At 31.5% G+C, this 23,847-nt stretch overlaps 1 protein-coding gene and 1 non-coding gene across 2 annotated transcripts; both read right to left on the bottom strand.

The window, feature by feature from the left end:
• Window positions 1-658: 658 nt before the first annotated feature.
• Trnas-cga lies at window positions 659-740 on the bottom strand. The gene has a single exon. It is a non-coding gene; the product is annotated as a tRNA-Ser (tRNA).
• Window positions 741-2,664: 1,924 nt separating this feature from the next.
• LOC119603081 (tetracycline resistance protein, class A) lies at window positions 2,665-23,556 on the bottom strand. The gene is made up of 7 exons (XM_037954960.1): window positions 22,605-23,556; window positions 4,586-4,863; window positions 4,125-4,526; window positions 3,787-4,055; window positions 3,622-3,723; window positions 3,179-3,557; window positions 2,665-3,114 (listed from the first exon to the last, which is right to left on the bottom strand). The coding sequence occupies exons 2-7, from the start codon at window positions 4,852-4,854 to the stop codon at window positions 2,820-2,822; spliced, it is 1,716 nt and encodes a 571-aa protein (XP_037810888.1). The 5' UTR covers window positions 4,855-4,863; window positions 22,605-23,556; the 3' UTR covers window positions 2,665-2,819.
• Between the last annotated feature and the right edge of the window lie 291 nt (window positions 23,557-23,847).

Raw genomic sequence — 23,847 nt, 5'->3', positions numbered from 1 at the left:
AATAACATTCCTGACTAACACTGATTGGAACATTCTTAGGAATTACGTTCAGGAAACTGAGTTTATGAACACTGAAAAATAATTCATTCAGTTCCCTTTTTTTCATGATAAGGAGCGCACAACAGGCCCGATAGTGGTCTAGGTATATATCTTCGGATTTGATGTAGTATACATCCTCCTATCAACCTACCTACCTAATATAACTATTATTTATCTATAGAGTTAATAAATAATAACAGGTTGTATAACTATTATAAAATATCCATGTTTAACAACACATGTAGTACAACATTTAAATGAAAATATTGAATGCAGAAGAGTTATAAACTTGGAGAAAATAACAACGCTGGTGGCGATATTTTAATTTTTTCCCAATCATAGATTATTACAACGTAATTAATAGCAGCACAGAATCCATGAAACTAGAACATTTCTGACATTATCAAAAAGGTAAAAAAAACGTACGTACATAGCAGATAGTTTACAATGTATATTAAATTTAAGTTTAAATATTAGTCTGTTCCCGTACTTGTTTGGGTTGCAAATTCTGATTACATCTGCCAATTTCCGGCTAAAACCAGCAAATAAAATATGTAAATTAAAATTAAAAGTAGACTAAAATATCAATATTCAATAAAAAATATATGAAAAAATATTTCGCAGCCGGTAGGATTCGAACCTACGCTCCCAGAGGGAATCTGATTTCGAGTCAGACGCCTTAACCACTCGGCCACGACTGCTTGTGCAAGCCGCTTGACTAAATCGTTATTTGTTACTATTTACTTACATTAAAGTTATTTATAGCTACAACAACTGTTAACAACATTTGTTCTTATACTACTCAATAGCTGTTAGAAAACAGTGTAATGTTAACAGAGTAAATGATAATAACAGTGTTGATAAATAAGTATGAATGTATGTAAGTAAAGTAGGTTTGTATACAACTCTTGTTGTTTGTTGTTTATTTTTCGTAAATAAATCAGCAATAAATTTAAATGTTTTTTTTTTGTTGTTGTTGTTATATTTAGGTATTTAATTGCTGAATAAGTATGTTAAAGTTAAATGTGCACAATAACATAAACTAAAATGTTTAAGATAAAAATGACGTAAATTTTAATGTTTAGCTATTTTTCATTAAAAAGTGTTCGTTTGATAAGGTGGAGGAAGGAAAAGGCGATTAAAGCAATACAAATTTTTTTAAAAATATGTTTGCAAATAATTAAACAAATAGTCAAGCTTAATTATATCTACATATGGATATACACTTTACGTGAACACCTGCCCTACGGTCTACCATCGGCCCATCAATCTTCAATGAAGAAATCATGTGGCAATTTTTGTACATGATTAAGCCGGTCCATATACAAGCACTTTGCTGAAGTATTCAAGCTATCTAAACTCTTGCCATAGTAGCTCCGTTGGGAAAAGACAGGTTTCATTGACTCACTGGTTAGAGTCAATAGAAGGGGCGGACCCAACCAACATCAGGTGAAAACACCCTATTGATGTTATGAGAAAATGCTCTGTCCCTACAAACATTCTCATCATCTAAACATTCACCCCAGAGCATTCCTGGACCTCTTAAAGTCGCCCAACCACACTACTGAGATGGCTTCTGTTGGTTTGGCAACGCCACCTAGAGATGTACTTGGTAGCCTGAAATACCTGAACCCAATAATTGCCCCGACAAATAGTCGCGTAGCATGAATCAATATATCCTGTTGAGATAGCAACAGCACCAAGAAACTTCCCCGAAGCATAAAAAGGCATACTAAATCAGTACTAATCTCCAATATATGGAGACTTTCCCAATCTTTCACCAATTTTTACATCAGTTCCATTCCCATGATCATAAAGATCTTTCTACGGAATGACAGGCAACAACTGAACGCTAAGATGTAAAGATCACCTTTAAACACTAATAGCGCTATGAAATTCTGCATAAATGACTTTAATGTCATCGTAAATCGCTATTCTAAACTTTATACAGATATCATATTTACCTTGACCCATTTATAACCCGCGGTGTGGCAAAGAAACTATTCCCCAAATAAATCCCCAAATTTTGCCCTAACATCTTTAAAATCCATATAAAGAGAGAGGGCGTGGCACCCCCATATAAATTAAATACAAAAATTCGTATATCTAGGAAACTATTAGAGCTAGAATCCTCAAGTTTTGCATGACATCAATGTGAACATTTGTGTAATATATTGGCGGCTAAGTAATAAGGACGTGGCAGCTACCCACATGAACAAATACAAAAATTCGCATATCTGGGAAACCGTTAGATCTGAAATTCAACGAAAAATCTTCTAATCATATCTAAGTAAACTAATTTTCGGAAAGTGACTTCATATGGGGCCTAGCGTCAAATGAATAACAAACGTGACAAAAATCAGCAGAAGGCTTAGATTAGAAGTAGATTTGCCGAATTTGATAGTGATACTAAGATTCACGGTACTTGTGCTTATTCTTAAGCTGTATTAAGTGTTTAAGTTCTAAATCTAGTGAAGCACTTAGAAACATTTTTCTTTGTCCTCCGAGCAAATAGAAGTTGAATCTTTTAGAAACCAAATAAGGAATATTCTTAAGTTTAAATTCTTTAAACATCAGGGATTATTTCTCTGAAAAAAAAATCATAAAAAACGCATTTTATTTTTCATTTTATTTTAAAAAACTATTTTTATTATTATTTTTATCATTTAACTTTAACATAATATTAACAAATTTAACATAAAAAAACAATACTTTTATCACTTTAAATTTCAACGTCTATGATTTCACACATAGAGAAATTAAAAAAAAAAATCCTAAAATTACAAATGCGTATTGTGTTCAGATTTCACATCCCCATTATCTACGACATCGGGCATAAATGCTTTATTATCCAAACCATTATTACTGGCACGCACACAATTATTCGTCTGGCAATTATGATCGCAAATATGTTCGTGCAAGGCATTCGTAACGATACCATTTAAATGACCCTTTGCCTCCGAAGCCAAGGCAATGGCATCAATGGTGCTGATATTGCCATTGGTATCTTTAGCAGACTCTTGATCGGTAAGTTTGAGTTTACGATTAAGTTGACGTTGGAAATTGTACATCCAGCTGTATAAGAAACGAAAAAATATATTAATAGAAATTCTTTTAAACTTTCTTTTTCCAAACTTACAAGAATATTATCACAGCCAATACGGTAATACCGCCTCCCAGTATATAAAATGCACCGGGAAATACTTTTATAGTGGCAGCATATAGTGTACTATACATGGGAGCATACACTACCGGCATAAGAGCTTCCGCCACTCCAAACAATGAGTTTACTTTACCCAATTCATCCTTTGACACCAGTTTAGTGGCCATAGAACGCATGGCTATAAATGAGGTACCATTGAAGATCTCTACAATAGCACCTACATACATATGCCAGGGTAACGTGGCAAAGGCATACACAAAGCCCGATAGAATCTTAGAAGTACTGGATAGAACACCAATCAGAGCATCATCGATTTTAAGTTTATGCGATAAAACACCCACACAAAACATAACACCTGCGAGAGGGAAATTCGAAAGATCAACACAAATTTTTATTTTCAAATTCATTAAAAAACTTACCCACTAAACCTGTTACCACCGCAAAGGTATTGAAAACACTGAAATCCACTTCATTCCAATTGAATCGGTAGCGAGTAAATAAATACATGACATTCATTTCACCTGTTAAATAATAATTAACATTATATCTGATTTTGATGAGGGGATTTGATTTAAAATTTTTACCATAAATGGGTCCTATGACTACCATTACGACAATCATGAGTAAAATAACACGTGCTCTTCTTTTATTTTCTCCCTTTTTGAAGGCCACTCGGAATGTTTCCACTATATGTTGTTTATCGAAAAAGTCGGCTAACAAGCTTTTAGGCTTCTCTTTTGTCTCCGGTTGTATGCAACGGGGACGGGGTTCGGGTAAAAAGAAGAAACCATAAACCAAAGAGAAGACATACAAACTGGCCGAAATAGAGAAAACTCCATAAAATCCAATTTTTCTAGAATAAAAAGTTTAAAAACACATATTTAGATTCTTTAAATCTTGTCTATCTCATAAATATACTTACTTCAGCAAAACCCCACTAAGAGCCGTACCTATAGGCACGCCCACCGAGAAGCAGATATTTAAAATACCAACTCTCAGTGTTCTCTCCTCTTCGGTGGTTATATCGGCTATATAACTGAAAACTCCCATAAGCATGACAAACCAACCACCACTTAGCGAAGGAAATATGGCCTCCGTTAGACCAGCCACTTCCATGGGTGTTTGTTTGAAATATACGCACAACATTAGACCTACGGTACCCAAAAATTCTCCCACTATTGGAATCATAATGCAAGGTTTTCTCCGATGATGTCTATCACTCCACGAACCCCAAAACAATATTAGCAAGCAGGGAAATAGAGATTGTATCACAGTTTTCCAGGCCACCATGTGGGCAACCATTTTTTGGATGGTTTCTTCTTCCCTAGAAAGAAAAATATTAACAATTGTTCTTACTGTCTTAAATCTGATTGTTTTACTCACATCGTATAATTAGTTGTCTCTCTTCTCGTCAAGGCATCACAGATCTCATCACCATAGTTCATATTTACACGGCAGGCTTTTTCCAAATTTAAATTTTGTGTTGCCAAATTTGACAATACACTCGGCATAATATATGCCGCCACCACCGGCTCTACAGTAATATTTTTTATGATTTTGTCCAGTTTTTCTCGCCATGTTAGTGATGGTTTTTCATCTAATTTAGATTTTGTTACGGCCACAGTTTTACAGGGTTCACTAGCGACACCCATGGTCTGTATCTAGAAAAGTAGAAAATTATTCTAATAGATTATAGTCTAGTCTATAGTCTAGTCTATAGTCTAGTCTATAGTCTAGTCTATAGTCTAGTCTATAGTCTAGTCTATAGTCTAGTCTATAGTCTAGTCTATAGTCTAGTCTATAGTCTAGTCTATAGTCTAGTCCAGGGGTCGGCAAACTTTTGAGTTGGAAGAGCCAAAATTTACAGTTTACAAAACATGTGTTTTAAAAGAGCCACAAAATGTTTGTTTATTAAAACTTTACAAATCGTCATATGAAATCCAAAGTTACAAAAAAATCAAAATCGACTTTTTGATTGATTATAACGCACCGTATCAAAATATATGTTCCTGCTAAATTTTACACTCCCACAATTAAAATCAGCGTCCCTATCAAAGAAATTTTAAAAGGTTATGTTCTAAAATTACCTTAAAATTCATGAAAATTTTAAAATTCTTTTAAATTTTTAACTTCGAAACTGTGAAATGTTAAAAGTTAATTTAAACAAAAATGGCACTTTTAGCGAATCCTTGTAATATAGAGATTATTTTAACAGTTTTAGAATTTTTTCAAAGAAAAATTCCAATTTCCGAAAATCTTTATAAAAACAAAGAAGCTTTATGATTTTTTCGGCCTATTTGACCAACAAAACCAGATTTGAATTTAGTTGAAAATGTTAAAACTTACTATTTTTAATGTAACTTACGCTCTTTTGGGTTTAAGAAAAATACAAATTCTCAAGGGCGTATGTTTCATATCTCCGTAAGCAAAACAAAAACGGTTTTTTGCTTCTCCTAAAAAATTTGTTCAATGTAACTTAGGGCTTTTTGGATTTCATATGACGAAATACTTTTTGAATTCACTTCAAAAACATAATTTTTGATTTAATTATCTACAGGACATTATGCAAGGAATCTTTCTTATAGATTTTTGACTACAAATACTTTTTGAATTTTTATGTGTCATTCGAATGCATTTTTTAAAGACTCGTTTTATAAAAATATAGAAGTTTATTAGAGTAGGGCGACAGTGCTATAATTTAAAAGGCTTTTCGAAGCATATCAGGAAATGTAAAAATAACGAAAATTGATGACGCAGATAATACAGCATAAAGTAATATATTAATTTGGCGGCAATCAAGATAAAGTTTTTTTTATGCATACAAAAATTATATTGTGATGTATTGCGGACATCGAACCATATTTTACCAACCCCAATATAAGGTCCTTTTCAGAAAATGACTAACGATCATAATTGACTTAACAGTAGCAATATTTCAACGAAATTCAAAATAAACAACTTTTATAAGAACCAATATCTATCTTCCAAATTTGATTTTAACGCTCATAACTGTCTTAATAATAGCTGTATTATGACTAAATTCAACACAAACAAGAACAAAAATCTCTTTACCAAATTTGGTGACTATCGACTCATAATTGATCCTTCCACCATATAAGATCACCACTAGAAAATTACCCTACCGCTCTTAAGTGTCCTAATAATAGCAGTAAGCGACGAAATTTGACACAAACAAGTTTTATAAGAACAAAATTTCTCGACCAAATTTTAAGACGATCCGAACATAATTGACCAATCCCCTTTTATGAGGTCTACTTCGGAAAATGACTCTAACAAGTATTATAGGAAGAAAAATCTCTCTCCAAAATTTTTTAATGATCAGTTCATTGTTGACCATACCCGCATACCCGCAAATTCTTCTTCAGAAAATGACTTTAACGCTCATAACAGGCTTAATAATACCAGCATAGTTGTGAAATTCGTCATAAACAAATTTATAGAAACAAAAATATCTGTACCAAATTCTGTAAGGATGGGTCCATAATACGCTTTCTGGTCCCTTACTTATAGCCAAACATGTTATGTCGAAAATATATAAATCTTTTATAGATCACTGTAAAACGTTTCTAAAACATGCAATATTTAAATATTGAGGTTTTCAAGTTTTTAGTATTTAACTGTATCCAAACTCTCCACATTATTAATTAATTAATTACGATACTTTCAATTTCCAAAAAATATCTTTTAATTCGAAAAACATGAAAATTTCGGAATGTATGATCATGATTTACATCTTATCTTCGTAGGAGCGCTCATGATGCCCCTTTCGTTTATAGTGAACTTTTCAATTAAACATTTAAAGAATTAAACATTTTCTTACAATACTACCTTATACATGGAATTCAGTGGGAGAGAGAGGTTTATATGGCTTTAAAAACTTTGGATCACAACTTGTTGTTTAAAGTTTCACAAACGACTCTAAACTTTCAATTGTTAGTTGGCTTTTTACCTAACTCTATCAACTGGCTTTTAAACTTTGACAATTTTCCACAACCAAAGCTTTACTTTTTAAATTGATCAACTGCATTTCTAGAGATCCAGTACCAATTCCAAATGGCACAAGGGTAAATAAAAGCAAGGAAATTACTGAAAACTAATTGTTTTGTTTTCGTTCTTTCTCGCCCAAAAAGAATTTGCTTTATTTTGCCTACGTACAGAACGATTAAACAAAGATGAAAAGTTGTGTATATTGTATAAACGTTTGCGAATTGTTTTGTTAATTTTAACAAACACTGCTCGTTAATCAATTCCGAAATTTTTTAAAATATATAAATGGTTTTTTATAAATAAGAAAGTGTTTATGAAACTAAAGAGCCACAGCTCCACATCCAAAGAGCCGCCTTTGGCTCGCGAGCCGTAGTTTGCCGACCCCTGGTCTAGTCTATAGTCTAGTCTATAGTCTAGTCTATAGTCTAGTCTATAGTCTAGTCTATAGTCTAGTCTATAGTCTAGTCTATAGTCTAGTCTAGTCTAGTCTAGTCTATAGTCTAGTCTATAGTCTAGTCTATAGTCTAGTCTATAGTCTAGTCTATAGTCTAGTCTATAGTCTAGTCTATAGTCTAGTCTATAGTCTAGTCTATAGTCTAGTCTATAGTCTAGTCTATAGTCTAGTCTATAGTCTAGTCTATAGTCTAGTCTAGTCTATAGTCTAGTCTATAGTCTAGTCTATAGTCTAGTCTATAGTCTAGTCTATAGTCTAGTCTATAGTCTAGTCTATAGTCTAGTCTATAGTCTAGTCTATAGTCGAGTCTATAGTCTAGTCTATAGTCTAGTCTATAGTCTAGTCTATAGTTGTCATAGTCTAGTCTATATGTCTATGTATAGTCTATAGTCTAGTCTATAGTCTAGTCTATAGTCTAGTCTATAGTCTAGTCTATAGTCTAGTCTATAGTCTAGTTCTATGTCTAGTCTATAGTCTAGTCTATAGTCTAGTCTAAGTCTAGTCTCTCGTCTAGTCTATAGTTAGTCTATAGTCTAGTCTATAGTCTAGTCTATAGTCTAGTCTATAGTCTAGTGTATAGTCTACTCTATAGTTCTAGTCTATAGTCTACTCTATAGTATAGTCTATTCTATAGTCTAGTCTTTAGTCTACTCTATAGTCTAGTCTATAATCTAGTCTATAGTCTAGTCTATAGTCTGGTCTATAGTCTGGTCTATAGTCTAATCTACATATTCTAGCTGAAAATCAGTTTGATACTTTAAACCTAAAAAAGTACTATTTTGTTATAAAATTTTGATTTTCCCTGTTTGGTCTCATTTGTGCCTTCGCGTTTTGCAAGCAAAACACAGGCGATACAGGACCATGTACCAGAGCTTTGCTCAAGTATATATAATCTGTGGTCATTACAGAAATGTCTCACAATCTTCACACCATATCTAAAGTCTTTCTCAACATTGACACAGTGTTTTAAGAGCCTGTTGATTAGATGAAAACTCCTAGTCACATATTTTATGGCCTGAAGCATGAATAGAATAAACTGAAATACAAAGAGGCATAATACAAGGACAGGAGTACACTATATCCCTCACCGAAATACGTATTAATTTTGGGTTTTAACCAGAACCACCACTTGTACATCGAAGAAACCTCTCCAGAATAATAGGAAGTTCAAGACACTTCCCTACAAGCATTGTAAGGTTCTCAGGTTGGCTGACGAGTCGCATGACTTCTTCAATTTATAGCAATGGCGTAACAGATGTACACCTATATAATCCGACATTTAAATAACAACATCAAAATAACATGCCCCAGATGGAACCTGTATTACATAATTCGATTCTAGAATAAAATAGATATAGCATTGAAAATGGTGTAACTATCGAATTTTTCCCATTTCTCTACATTGTTTTTTACTTAATAACGCTCCCACAAAAACAGTCAAGACACGAAATAATTAAACAATATTAATATTGAATAATTTTATCTAAAGTTCAAAAAAAAAAATCTCACTTAAATTAGAACAGTTCTTATGGGACTTATATATAAATATGAAAACAAAAAATAGTTAAAATATTTGAAAAAAAATTTTCACATGACTAACCCCATGAACAAATCAAAACGTGTAGTTAAATAGTAGAAATTCAAATTGAAAATATTTGAAAATCCCATAATTTGTTGTGATTTTTATGACTAAAAAATAAGGTATTTATTTATTAATTTTTTTTTTTTTGATAAATCATTGAAGCCTGACGTTTGCTAAAGTGACGTCATTAAAATAATTTTATTTAATTTAATTTTTAACAATATCATTGTTTTTGCACTTTGTGCTTTTTTAGTATCCGTATAAGTTTTTTTTTTGGGAAAATAAAAAATTCTATTAAAATTAACTTAACGACAACAGCAACAATAAATTTACAAGTGGGAGTAAATTAAAAATATCACAAAAAACAGCAGCAACAGCTTAATCTTCTAATTGTTTTTTTTTTTTGTGTTCAAAATATGTGTGAAAAGTATTTCATTTATTCATATTCATTTACTATTAGAAATTTCGATGATTACGAAACATATTGTTAGTTGTTCCCAGTTACATCAAAGGCAAATTATGAGAACCATATGGTAATGAGGGGGAATTTGTTATCGTAAATTATCGGGAAATAATATTTAAAATTAAAATTGTTGAGAATGTCTTGAAGTGATTGTCGTATAAGGAAAACTATTAGGGTCAAAGTGTTAAGTGTTATGAATTGAATTGGGTCCGAATGCATGACTCTATACTCTAAATTGATTTCAATAACTTGTTGCATTCTTTACACATTTTGGCCCATAAAAAACTATTAAGATAATGATTATTGAATTGGATAATTTATTACCGTCATAACCTAAATTAATTTACAAAATTAATTAAAAAATGTAATAACAACTTTACTATCTAGATAACAATTATACAAACAAACAAAACAAGGAACTCATACCGGTCCATATACAAGCACTTTGCTCAAGTACTCGAGCTATCTAAACTCTATAGTAGCCCGTTGCGGAATGACAGGTATTATGAGACAAGCCCAAAACATATCCCTACAAGGAAAAGGCAATCACTGGTTTAGAACCAATAGAAGGGGCGCACTTAACATAAGGTGAAAACACCCTATTGATGCTATGAGGAAAGCTCCATCCCTAAGGCATTCTCAACATCTAAAGACTCACCCCAGTGCATTCATAAACCTCCTAAAGTAGCACAGCCACACTACTAAGATGGTTCTGTTGTTTCGGTAACAGCACCTAGAGACGTAATTGGTGGTCAAATATAAGGAACCATTCTAATTTACAAGACTTATTGCGGACCTATTGTGATAAGTTAATAATGTTTTAGAGTAAATTCCAAAACACTCAACTAAATCCCTGATAAATTAAAGATTAAAGTATTACCAGCTTCACTCAGCTTAACCAAACATATCACTCCATTCGTCACACATCAAAAGCAACTCAGAATCCCCCTCTCATCCATAAGATACAAGTATCCGATGGTACATCGCACATCATATCCAATATTTGAATTACCTGCTCAAATACAACATTTTATTAATACACAGGGTGACTTCGCGCGAATTTTGGTTTAAACCGTAGCCTATTGATGATATGAGGAAAGTTCCATCCCTAAGGCATTCTCAACATCTAAAGACTCACCCCAGTCCATTCCTTAACCTCCTAAAGTAGCACAACCACACTACTGAAATGGTTCTGTTGTTTCGGTAACAGCACCTAGAGACGTTATTGGTGGTCCGAACTGCGGATTCATTTTAATTTACAAGACTTATTGCGGACTTATTGCGGACCTATTGCAATAGGTTAATAATGTTTTAGAGTAAACTCCAACACACTCAACTAAATCCCTGATAATTAAAGATTAAATTATTACCAGCTTCACTCAGCTTAACCAAACAACTCAATCCATTCGTCACACCTCAAAAACAACTCAGAATCCCCCTCTCTTCCATAAGATACAAGTATCCGGTGGTACATCAACTCATACCCAATATTTGCATTATCTACTCAAATCCAACAGTTTATTAATACACAGGGAGACTTCGCGCGAATTCTGGTTTAAACCGAAGCCATTACGTGAATTCCGAAGGAACTTAAGCCAACTGACCAGCCAAGACGAAATCAGTAACAGATTATCTAGTGCTCTGGTTCGACCCCATGGCTAAGGAAAGGCCGAGGATGCATTTCATCATCACCAGTTTATAGTCCCGGCAGACTAGAGGTACTGATAGCACATCTTTTCCAAGGGCTTGCAATAACACCACGATGAAAAGGGTCATCAAGGTTACATGCCCTCGGGATATTCTCTATTTGATAAGATTTCGAAATGGTTTTATGTGAACACCTACCATAGTGCAATAATATAGAAACAACAATCCAAATCCGCTTCATTGAAATTTTAAAACTACTTAATTTATAAAATTTTCTCAAAATCTTATTTAAATTACAACGAAACTACTCATCGTTTTAATGAATTACATCAACATTAATCAAATTTTAGTAGTTTCAATTAGTTTTCGCTTAAATTTTTACACTTTCGTTAATTAAAATGCCAGAAACCATTAAAATAAAGATTTATTTAATTTAGGGTAAGTATATGTACGTACATACATATGTATGCATGTATGTATGAATGTATGTATGTTTTTATGTATGAATACATTGAGAGGGTTTTTGTATGAGAATGTATTGTTTTGGGTTTGCTTTTATTATCTTCTTTTTTTGTTGGCGCCTAGACACATGCTTTTAATTTACATCATAATAAAATGCTACGACTATTTATTGCTATTTGCTGTAGTCGTACAGTAAACGAGTATGAAATGAATAAATAAAACAACAACTACTTGTAGAGCATGAATAACATTTAAAAAAAATAAATTCAATATGTCTGTCTTTCCGCCTTGTATGTGTATATTTAATTATTGTTGTAGTTGTAAATCAAAATAATTGTTCATAAACTTGACATTGTATCATCAAACTACAAAAAAAACAATTTAAATTTTTGCACAAATCAAGTTGAACTGCATTTAAGCAAAAAATTAAATAGTTGAACAATAAAAAAAACTAAACGAAAATAAACTAAAAATGTATGTATAAAAGAAATAATTAAGTACTAAATAAATACTTACATACATACATATGTATGTACTCATACACAAATCTCTTTATAAAACTGCAAACATACATTTTTAAATGTTTTTTTTTAATTTTTTGCATTTAAATGAAAAATTATTTATCTAAATTAACTATAACGGAAGTTTATACACATCCATACAGATATTTTATTTATAATGATTTTTTTCTGAAAAGATGACGATGTTGATTAGGGCGTTTTTCGTTTAGGGACTATAATAGTATAAATAAATAGTATAAAGTATGTACTATAGAACAATCTATAGTCTGCAAAATAGAATAGTCTATAGTCTGGTCTATAAAATAGTCTATAGTCAAAACTACAGAATATTTCACAGTCTGGACTATAGAATAGTCTGTGCTATAGAATAGTCTATAGTCTGGACTATAGAATAGTCTATAGTCTGAACTGTAGAATAGTCTATAGTCTGGACTATAGAATAGTCTATAGTCTGGACCACAGAACAGTCTATAGTCTGGACCGCAGAACATTCTATAGTCTGGACCACAGAACATTCTATAGTCTGGACTATAGAATATTCTGTAGTCTGGACTATAGAATAGTTTATAGGCTGGACTATAGCATAGTCTATAGTATGGACTATAGAATAGTCTATAATGTGGACTACAGAATAGTCTATAATCTGGACTATAGAATAGTCTATAGTCTGGACTATACAATAGTTTATAGTCTGGACTATAGAATAGTCTATAATCTGGACTATAGAATAGTCTATAGTCTGGACTATGCAATAGTTTATAGTCTGGACTATAGAATAGTCTATAGTCTGTACTATAGAACAGGCTATAGTCTGGACTATAGAATAGTCTATAGTGTGGACTATAGAATAGTATATAATCTGGACTATAAAATAGTATATAGTCTGGGCTATATATATATATATAGTCCATAGTCTGTACTGTAGAATAGTCTATAGTCTGGACTATAGAATAGCCAATAGTGTGAATTATAGAATAGTTTACAGGCTGGACTATAAAATAGTCTATAGTCTGGACTATAGAATAGTCTATAGTTTGGTCTATAGAATAGTCTGTAGCCAGGACTAAAGAAAAGTCTATAGCCAGAAGTATAGAAGAGGCTATAGTCTTGACTATAAAGAAGTCTATAGTCTAGACTATGGAATATTCTTTAGTCTGGGCTACAGAATAGTCTATAGTCTGGACTATAGAACGGTCTCTAGTCTGGACTATGGAATAGTCTATAGTCTGGACTATAAAATACTCTACAGTCTGGACTATAGAAAAGTCTATATTCTGCACTATGGAATAGTCTATAGTCTGTACTATGGAATAGTCTATAGTCGGGACTATAGAAAAGTCTATAGAGTGGACTATAGAATAGTCTCTAGTCTGGACTATAGAACAGTATATAGTCTGAACTATAGAATAGTCTTTAGTTTGGACTATAGAATAGTCCGTAGTCTGGACCATAGAATAGTCCATAGTCTGGACTATAGAATAGTCCATAGTCTGGATTATTGAATAGTCTATAGTCTGGACTATAGAATAGAGTATAGTCTGAACTATAGAATTGTCTATAGTCTGGACTATAGAATAGTCTATAGTCTGGACTATAGAATAGTCTATAGTTTGGGCTATAGAGTAGTTTATTGTCTGGATTATAGAATAGTCCATAGTCAGGACTATAGAGTAGTTTATTGTCTGGATTATAGAATAGTCTATAATAAAGAATAGTCTACAGTCCGAACTATAGAATAGGCTATAGTCTGGACTATAGAGAAGTCTATACTATAGAATAGTCTATATTCTGGACTTTTGAATAGTCTATAATCTGGTCTATGAAATAGTCTTTAGTCTGGGCTATAGAATAGTCTATAGCCTTGACTAGAGAATAGTCTATAGTCTGGACTATAGAGTAGTCTCGACTATAGAATAGTCTATAGTCTGGACTATAGAATAGTCTATATTCTGGATTATAGAATTGTCTATAGTCTGTACAATGGAATAGTCTCTAGTCGGGACTATAGAAAAGTCTATAGAGTTACTACTGAATAGTCTTTAGTCTGGACTATAGAAAAGTGTATAGTACGGACTATAGAATAATATAGGATATTCTATATTTTGGACTATAGAATAGTATATAGTCTGGACTATAAAGTAGTCTATAGTCTGGACTATAGAATAGTCTATAGTCTGGACTATAGAATAGTCTATAGTCTGGACTATAGAATAGTCTATAGTCTGGACTATAGAATGGTCTATGGTCTGAACTATAGAGTAGTTTATTATCTGCGCTATAGGGTACTCTATAGTCCGGACTATAGAATACCCTAACAAGCGTAAGTATTTGTATGTGCTTAGATTTTTTTAATTTTAGCGTTTTCTAAATGCTATTTAATGACAGTAAAATGCATAAAGTTTTTAGTCAAAGATATACATAAACTGGGGGGAAATTTATTAAAAAAATTTAAATTAAAACATACATTTTTGAATTTCCTAGAAAAAAACTTATTGTTTAATTAATGTTGCCCACAATAATTTTGTTGCAAATTTTCAAAAAAATACATATTTTTTTTTTATATATTAAGGAAAAGTTCTGTAGAATAAGAAATCACGCTTCCAAATAACGTGAATGATGTAGTAATTAAATATCACAGCTATAAATGTAAGCGAATAATTTATAAAGTTTAAATTTCGTTTAATTTATTTTAAGAATTATAGTATTTACTGTGATTGTCCGAAACAATTTTGCCAATTAAAGATAAAATGTTTAACTTTTTTTTATACAATATTAATTTCAAATTTATTTTTAATTTTCCAACATTAATTGCAACCCACTATAAATAGATCTAGATGATTTTGTTTTTAGTTGTCAACAATTTCAATTGCACTATAATTATTAATATAATATAATTAATAACAAATTAATTAAAACATTTAATTGCTTATAACTACGTGTCGCCCCTAAACAAAAATGCAGTTATATTTTTGTTATAAATAATTACAAAATGTAAGAATTTCTATGGCAGCAAAAAAAAATCAAAATAATATCACATAATTTTATAAATTATTTTGTAAAAAAAATTACTATGATTGTAATTAGTTACGTGTTAAATTGAAAGTTTTTTTTTTTTTTTTTTTTGAATTGCAGATTATTTCAGAAAAATGTAGAGCAAAAGTATATAGAAGTTGAAAAATTCTTTGGAAAATTCCACAGATATTCTTCAATAAGAAAGAGATAGCAAATTTGAAAAAAAAAATTCCACTAGTGTGGAATTGAATTAAAATTAAATATTTTGCAATAATAAATATTCATATAAACATTTACAAAAACCTCAATAAATTGTACAAAGCGGAAGAATTTTAGTTAAGTAAGTTTTTAAATTATTATTTGATATTTATATAAAAATATATATAATAAACAATTAATTGTTTATTTAGTTTTGTAAATAATACTTGATTACAAATGTTCTTTTTTCATATGTTTTATATTAAAAAAAAATAAAAATTCATGAAACCCAATAGTAAATGTGTATACTTTTGACCACATTTGATCATTCTTATACTCTAGGGAATCCTAAATTTGATCCAAAATTTGTTCAACATGAAACTAATTTTCACCATTGCTATGGATTGATAAGCTTGAAGGTCTTGAAAATGCGATATATTGGTCCACGACATGGGGACTAGAATCAAATTTGCAAGAGAGTTACAGTAAAATTCTATACAATTACTCCATAACCATAGATTACAAAAATCAACTAATTACAATAGAAATTTTTTCCATACAATTCCAATATTACAAATAAAAAATATTTACTAATGTTAAGTAATAAATTATTTAAATTTTTTTCCAACCCATAGTAGTATTTATTTGTTTTTCAACTTCCCTAATCAGTCGCAACAAAATAATGAAAAAATACTCTTATCAAATCGTCAATAATTAAACAAATGACTGATATTTAGAATAAAACTACACGAAATGAAAATAATTATAGAAAATGTCATTAAACAGTAATTAAATTAAATAAAATATTTAGATAAAAATAAAATAAGTATCCATTTAAAATTTAAAACAAGTTTAAATAAATGGGTAAATAAAATAAATTAGATACAATTCAATAGCGCATACTAAAGATTCTTATTTACTATATTTGCAATTAAAACACGCAAACTTAAACTGTTTAGCAATAATACAATGATAACAATTTAATAATTACACATTAAACAACAACAACAAAAAACACATACTACACACATTATAAGATGTTGAGGAATCACAGCAATTAAACATTTAATTATTTTATTACGTTCCTATTAACGACAAAAATAAATTATTAAGTGCTAGAAAAAGGTTAATGACAAACAAAAACTTTCATTAAGTATGACGTTTCTTTTTTGGCTGATAAGAATATTTTTAAATAATATAATTCGTTTAGATTTGGAAAGTACATGTTATTTATTGATTTTATGAAATCTTATAGATAATTTAACAAAATTTATTTCACACGATTTTTTTTTTACATAAATTACTATAACGACTGCAAACAGTTAACAAATTTGAAAAATTCGTATGGGATTTCCCCTTATTTTAAAATATTTATTACATTTAAGAAGACGTTACAGAACTATGTTAACAATTTTGCAGTGGAAAAATTAACAGCAATTAACGTTTTTATAATGAACGTATAACTGGTACTTTGTTGGAAATATAGTGGGATTAATATGTGATGTCTTCCTAATCGTAGTATTCAATCACATCCCACAAATATTCATAAGAAGGTGGCAAGCCTGCGGGAGAGAGGGAGGGGGCCAAAACGAACTAACGAAACGAACGAACGAACGAACGAAGAACGAACGAACGAACGAACGACGAACGAACGAAACGAACGAACGAACGAACGAAACGAACGAACGAACGAACGAACGAACGAACGAACGAACGAACGAAAAACGAAAGAACGAACAACGAACAACGAACGAACGAACGAACGAACGAACGAACGAACGAACAAACGAACGAACGAACGAACGAAACGAACGAACGAACGAACGAAAAGAACGAACGAACGAACGAACGAACGAACGAACGAACGAACGAACGAACGAACGAACGAACGAACGAACGAACGAACAACGAACGAACGAACGAACGAACGAAAACGAACGAAAGAACGAACGAACGAACGAACGAACGAACGAACGAACGAACGAACGAAACGAACGAACGAACGAACGAACGAAACGAACGAACGAACGAACGAACGAACGAACGAACGAACGAACGAACGAACGAACGAAACGAACGAAGAACGAACGAACGAAACGAACGAACGAACGAAAGAACGAAAACGAACGAACGAACGAACGAACGAACGAACGAACGAACGAACGAACGAAACGAAGAACGAACGAACGAACGAACGAACGAAAGAACGAAAACGAACGAACGAACGAACGAACGAACGAACGAAAAACGAACGAACGAACGAACGAACGAACGAACGAACGAACGAACGAATCGAACGAACGAACGAACGAACGAACGAACGAACGAACGAACGAACGAACGAACGAACGAACGAACGAACGAACGAACAACGAACGAACGAACGAACGAAACGAACGAAACGAACGAACGAACTAACGAACGAACGAACGAACGAACGAACGAACGAACGACAACGAACGAACGAACGAACGAACGAACGAACGAACGAACGAACGAAGAACGAACTGAACGAACGAACGAACGAACGAACGAACGAAACGAAACGAACGAACGAACGAACGAAAACGAACGAACGAACGAAACGAACGAACGAACTGAACGAACGAAGAACGAACGAACGAACGAACGAACGAACGAACGAACGAAACGAACAAGAACGAACGAACGAACGAACGAACGAACGAACGAACGAAACGAAACGAACGAACGAACGAACGAACGAACTAACGAATAACGAACGAACGAACGAACGAACGAACTAACGAACTAACGAACTAACTAACGAACTAACGAACTAACGAACTAACTAACGAACGAACTAACGAACTAACTAACTAACTAACTAACTAACTAACTAACTAACTAACTAACTAACTAACTAACTAACTAACTAACTAACTAACTAACTAACTAACTAACTAACTAACTAACTAGTATTGTTTGGTTACAAAATTTGGAAGAAGGATAAATCTCGGCCTCTGATAGTTGTTTATAAAAAAATTTCGATTTTATGCTAATAAATTAATATTTAGTTTAGAGAAAATATCGAAAACTTTAAAGCATTTGTCGCGGAAACTTATTAACGCTCGAAAAAAATTGATATACTTTTGCAAGGAACTTTTTTGATTCCATATGCGGAATAGATATAATATAATAGAAATTTTCAAACATTTTATAAAAGTTCATACACAAATCACTCTACCAACTCATATAAGGTCCATTGCAAAATATCTGCGAATTTTTTTTTTCGGATCGAATCACATGTAGGAATACCTCTCAATCGAAGCGTATTTATGTACTGAACAGTTCGTCAGTTCCTTCTCTTCGGTTAAAAATTTTTCTACTATCATTCGAAATGGACCTCAAAAATTTGGTAAAAATTCATGAGAAAAATATTTTAAATATTGTTTTTTAGATTATTTTTGGTCCACAAAGTGATTTTGAAGAACTGTTTGGCTTTTGGTTTGGTCCATTTCAGGATTTTTTATATTATTTTGGAATTTCGTTTTGCCGACCTCAATTATTCAAACAAAAAGTTTAATTATTTTTCTCACGATAAGGTATTTAAGATTCGGCATAGCCTAATATACAACTCTAACTTGTTTTGTTTAAATTTTAATGATAAAAATTCCCAAAATTCCTACATTTTTTCTATGTCCCACCCAAAAGAAAAACAAAGATGCGATATGACCCCAATAACAGTCCAATTAACACAGTACTTTTTTCACTAAAATCAATATTTATTGGAAAGTACACTCGTTTTTCAGTTATCAACAATTAATAAGTATTCGTGCAAATAATTTGGGATCACACATATTGCATGTTACTCGTATATTTAATCTTTTTATATGAATTTGAAGCGTGTATAAAGAGTAAACAATTAATATTTATTTATTACACGAGTATTATTTTGTAATAATAAAACGAGTTTATTGTCCTATATTGTAATAACTAGTTACATCTGTTAAGAACTCTAATTAAAATGTATACAATTTAGCCTATTTAACTTCTACCAGAAAAACATCGGACTTTTTATAGGGACTTATTTTAATAATGGTCCAAACTTTGTTTGTTGAAATTTTCTTCTTTCAGTATCTAGCTGTTCCCGTACTGCCCCTATGCTTTATTGTGTTGTATAGGTGAGACCAGCTGAAATAGTTGCCAAGTTTTTACTGAATAAGAATAAAGTGTCCATTATTGCAATAATTTCTTTAAGAACTTCCTTTCCAAAGCTAAATATTATATACTTATTTTATAAAATTTAATTGAATTTTTTTAATCAAGAAAATAATTTTAGTTGCGACAATTCCACTTTTGCACTTAATCAACTGATTCACTTATATCAATTGAATATTAAAGCGGTTGTATAATAAGAACCGATTACTGAAACTGATTCATTCGTTTTGTTATAAAATCGGTTTTTACAATAAATCGATTCTATTTTTATTATTAAACGGACTTGTGTAATAGGATTTTCAGTAAATGTTTTTATTATGATTAAAAAACATGTTGTAAACAAAGAAGAAATCGGAGTAAAATTTTCTTCGATATTTAAGACATACCCAGCAATAATGGCCAATTTTGCATAGATGCGCCCGTAATCATATGTGTGTCCACTCAGAATACGTTGATGGTACGTAACTAACTTCAGACTTGCTCATTTCAATGAAATTTTTCGTCTTGCTCTCATCAGGGTCACCCCATAGAATCTTCGTGGTTCTACCCACTGTATCATAACTCCAAGAGGACTTTTTAGTTCAGCTTTTGTTGCGTCGAATGGTTTTGCGTTTGTCAGGTTAACTGTCTCGAGCTCCCATCCTTTTAAAGCTATTACATTCGCCCTTTCGTTGCCGACTATTTCCGATTTGGCTGGTTCCCAGTTAAAGTTGTAAGAAACAATCCAATGCGGTCTTAGATTTAATTCTATCACCTGATATCGCCCTAATTGCCTTCTGGCTGTCGGTAAATATATTAAGGGCTGTGGGCGCCATATTTATTCTAATCCAATTTACTCATTCCGTTATTGCTCGTACTTCTGCCTGGAAGCTTATGTTATAATTTGGTAAACGGTGGTATATTTCTGTTTCTGGGTCTTCAATATAGAACCCGAGCCCCACTTTGTCCCACAATTTAGAGCCATCCGTGTAAAAACGGGGGTTGATTAAGAATCAATCATTAGCTCAGGCAATTTCGGTTAGCTACATACATATTTAACATAATTATAAGCTCTTATGTCATATTCGATAGCTCCCTGAGGACCGGCTAGAACCGATTTCAACCAAAATCCGTAGGGTTCGTCCTTGTTCCCAATAGTAACATGTGTGCCAATGCTCATTAAGTTACCTTTAAAATTAGAACTGTGTTGCCATTACAAGGGTTAATTTTTGGTAAAAGATTTTTTATGAGGGCTTGGCTTAATTATGAACCAAGCTCTTAACGATTTGAGAGAGAGAAATTAATAAGTTATAGGGTCAATTATGGACCGATCCTCATAAAATTGTGTACATCGATTTTGGTTTGTATAGAACTTCATTATGTCGAATTTAATCACTATACTCGTATACATAAACCTCATTTAAAATCAATTTCTGAATGAGGCCTTATGGGAACCGATCTTCAAAAAATTTGTATAAAACTTGAATTTCAACGCTGTACTCATATTTTCAAGTTAGTAATGAGCGTTAAAGTTATTTTCTGAAGGGACCTTATATGGAGGTAGAGTCAATTATACACCGATCCTCATAAAATTTGTTAGAGAGATTTCGGTTCATATAAAACATGTTTATGTCGAAGTTCAGCTTAGTACTCGTACTATATTTAAGACAGTAAGGAGCGTTGAAGTCATTTTCTGAAAAGTTTTATATGCAGACAGGGGTCAATTATGGATTGATCCTCAAAAAATTTGCTATAGAGATTTCGGTTTATATTAAACTTGTTTATGTAGAATTTTGTATCGCTATCCTGATATTTTTAAACAGTTATGACTGTTAAAAATGATTTCCTGGGTGTGAAAACATAGACCGATATTGCCCATCAATATCAATAAGAAACAAAACTTATCTATAAGGAAAATTTGTGGAAATTTTCAACATTCTAGCTTTTTCCGTATCCAGATCATATCGTGTTTTCAACAGACGGACACACGGACGGACATAGCTAGATCGTCTTAGAATAGGGTCAATTATGGACTGATCCTCATAAATTTTGCTATAGAGATTTCGGTTCATATTAAACTTGTTTATATAGATTTTTTATCGCTATACTGGTAGTTTTAAACAATTGTGACAGTTTAAACTGATTTCCTGAGGGCCACATGAATGGGTGCTATAAGAAAACATAGACCGATATTGCCCATCTATAGCAATAACAAACAACAGTTATCTATAAGGAACATTTGAGGAAATTTTCAATCCTATAGCTTTTTCCATTGAAATCCTATCATATTTTCAACAGACAGACGGACATGGCTTGATAGTCTTAGAATTTAGTAAAGAACCCAGACTTTTGTGGGTCTATGGCCAAAATTTCGATGTGTTACAAATGAAATGGTGGGCTCACATCTCTATGACGAACTATTTTATGATATTTCTTCCAATGTTTCCATTATACTAGAAGTCTTAGGTGACATATATGTATATATAAAAGTACATATTTTATGCTGTGCTTTGATTACAAGGTTTTCATGGACGGACTAAGGAATGACGGATATGGTTTGATCGACCCAGAAAATGATTCTAAGTGAATGTAATACTTTAAGGTGGCTGTAGAAACAATATTTTTGTGACTTCAGCACAAACTCATAATACCCAATGAGTGTAAAGCTGATTTTTAGAAGAGTATCATTTTTGGGGGCCTAGCTTATGGACTAGCTTATTATGGATCATACGATCTGAGAAAAAGATTAATTTATTTAAGCTTTAAAATGTTTTGATTTTGTGGTTTAGTCTGATAATCTTTAATTACTTTTCAAACTCACACTTCTTAGAAGAGATTTTTTTCGTAAATTTTAGAAAATTTTTTATTTATTGTATATTTTTTTTAATAAATATTACCTTTAATTTTGAGTTGTAACGTTTTTATGACAGGAAAAAGTATTGCAAATATAAACAACAACTAAGTATTGCAGCTAGTAAATCAAACATTCACGTTCACACACTCATATGAATTCTTTTCTAATACTCAAACTCGGATACAATAGAGTTTTTTTTTTGTTAATATTTTATTTCAAAATTTATTTTTTTTTTATTAAAACCCAAATAATTGAAAATAATAAGTGTTTGTTGTTTGTTGTTAATTTTTTTTTGCAATAAATAACAACAATGTTGTTGTTATTACAATTGCCGTTTTATAGTTGAGATGGGAATATGGTTTTAAATATAATATTATTTTACAACAAATAATTATTAAATAATTTTCGTTTATTTTTGTTGTAGTTTTTGTATTGTTGGTTAATTTTCATAAATAAATATTTTTTCACATGTGGAAATTTTTCGTGTTGAATTTCCAGTTTTTTTTCGACAAATTATTGGTTTTTGTTGTTTGCTGCTATTAGTAGCTATTAATACATTATTTATGGTTAATTTTTTATTATATTTATTTTATTTGTATGTTAATTAAGGTTTTTTTTAATTTTTATTTAAATTTTAATAATACTTTAATTAAATTTTTTATAATTTTAATTGTTTTGTAAAGGGTATTTTTGTTAATTAGTTAAAATTTCAATTTTTTTTATGATAAAATATTGTTATTCTTTTCTATTATACGTTAAATTCAAATTTGATTTCATTGTTTATTAATTTTCGTTTTCTTTTTTTTTTTTATTATTATAATTTTTTCGTGTTTTTTTTTTTATATTATTGTACAAGTACTTTATTTGTCAACAAATAAATTAATTGAAATTTGAAAAATATAAAACCACATCTATTCAATATATAAATCCAAAAATCCAACTGTCTGCGCTGGCTTAAAGTCAGTGACTAAAATTCGCATTGATACGCTGAGCTACCGTTACCTAAAGTCAAGTTCAGCACTCAGCAACTGCAGCCAGTAGTCGTCGTAACTTGGGTCGGTGGTTAGACAAAGCTTTATCATCTACTAAATACGACAAATACAACAAAAAAACACATACAGATACTCTATCAAAACAGAGTCAAATACAATCATACGAATTCAGCCGACAAATCCATATACTAAAAGTAAGTCTCTAAATCAGTCGCTTAAGTTTAACAATCTACTATATTATTTTGGAAAACGCTTCTTCTTTATGTAGAAATCAAAAAAATATTACATTGAAAT

The sequence above is a fragment of the Lucilia sericata genome, unplaced genomic scaffold (assembly GCF_015586225.1).
Source record: "Lucilia sericata isolate MDLA Ls3-8-SP2 unplaced genomic scaffold, ASM1558622v1 Contig000273F_arrow, whole genome shotgun sequence".
Taxonomy (NCBI): Eukaryota; Metazoa; Arthropoda; class Insecta; order Diptera; family Calliphoridae; genus Lucilia; species Lucilia sericata.
This window is presented reverse-complemented; position numbering and strand designations above follow the sequence as displayed.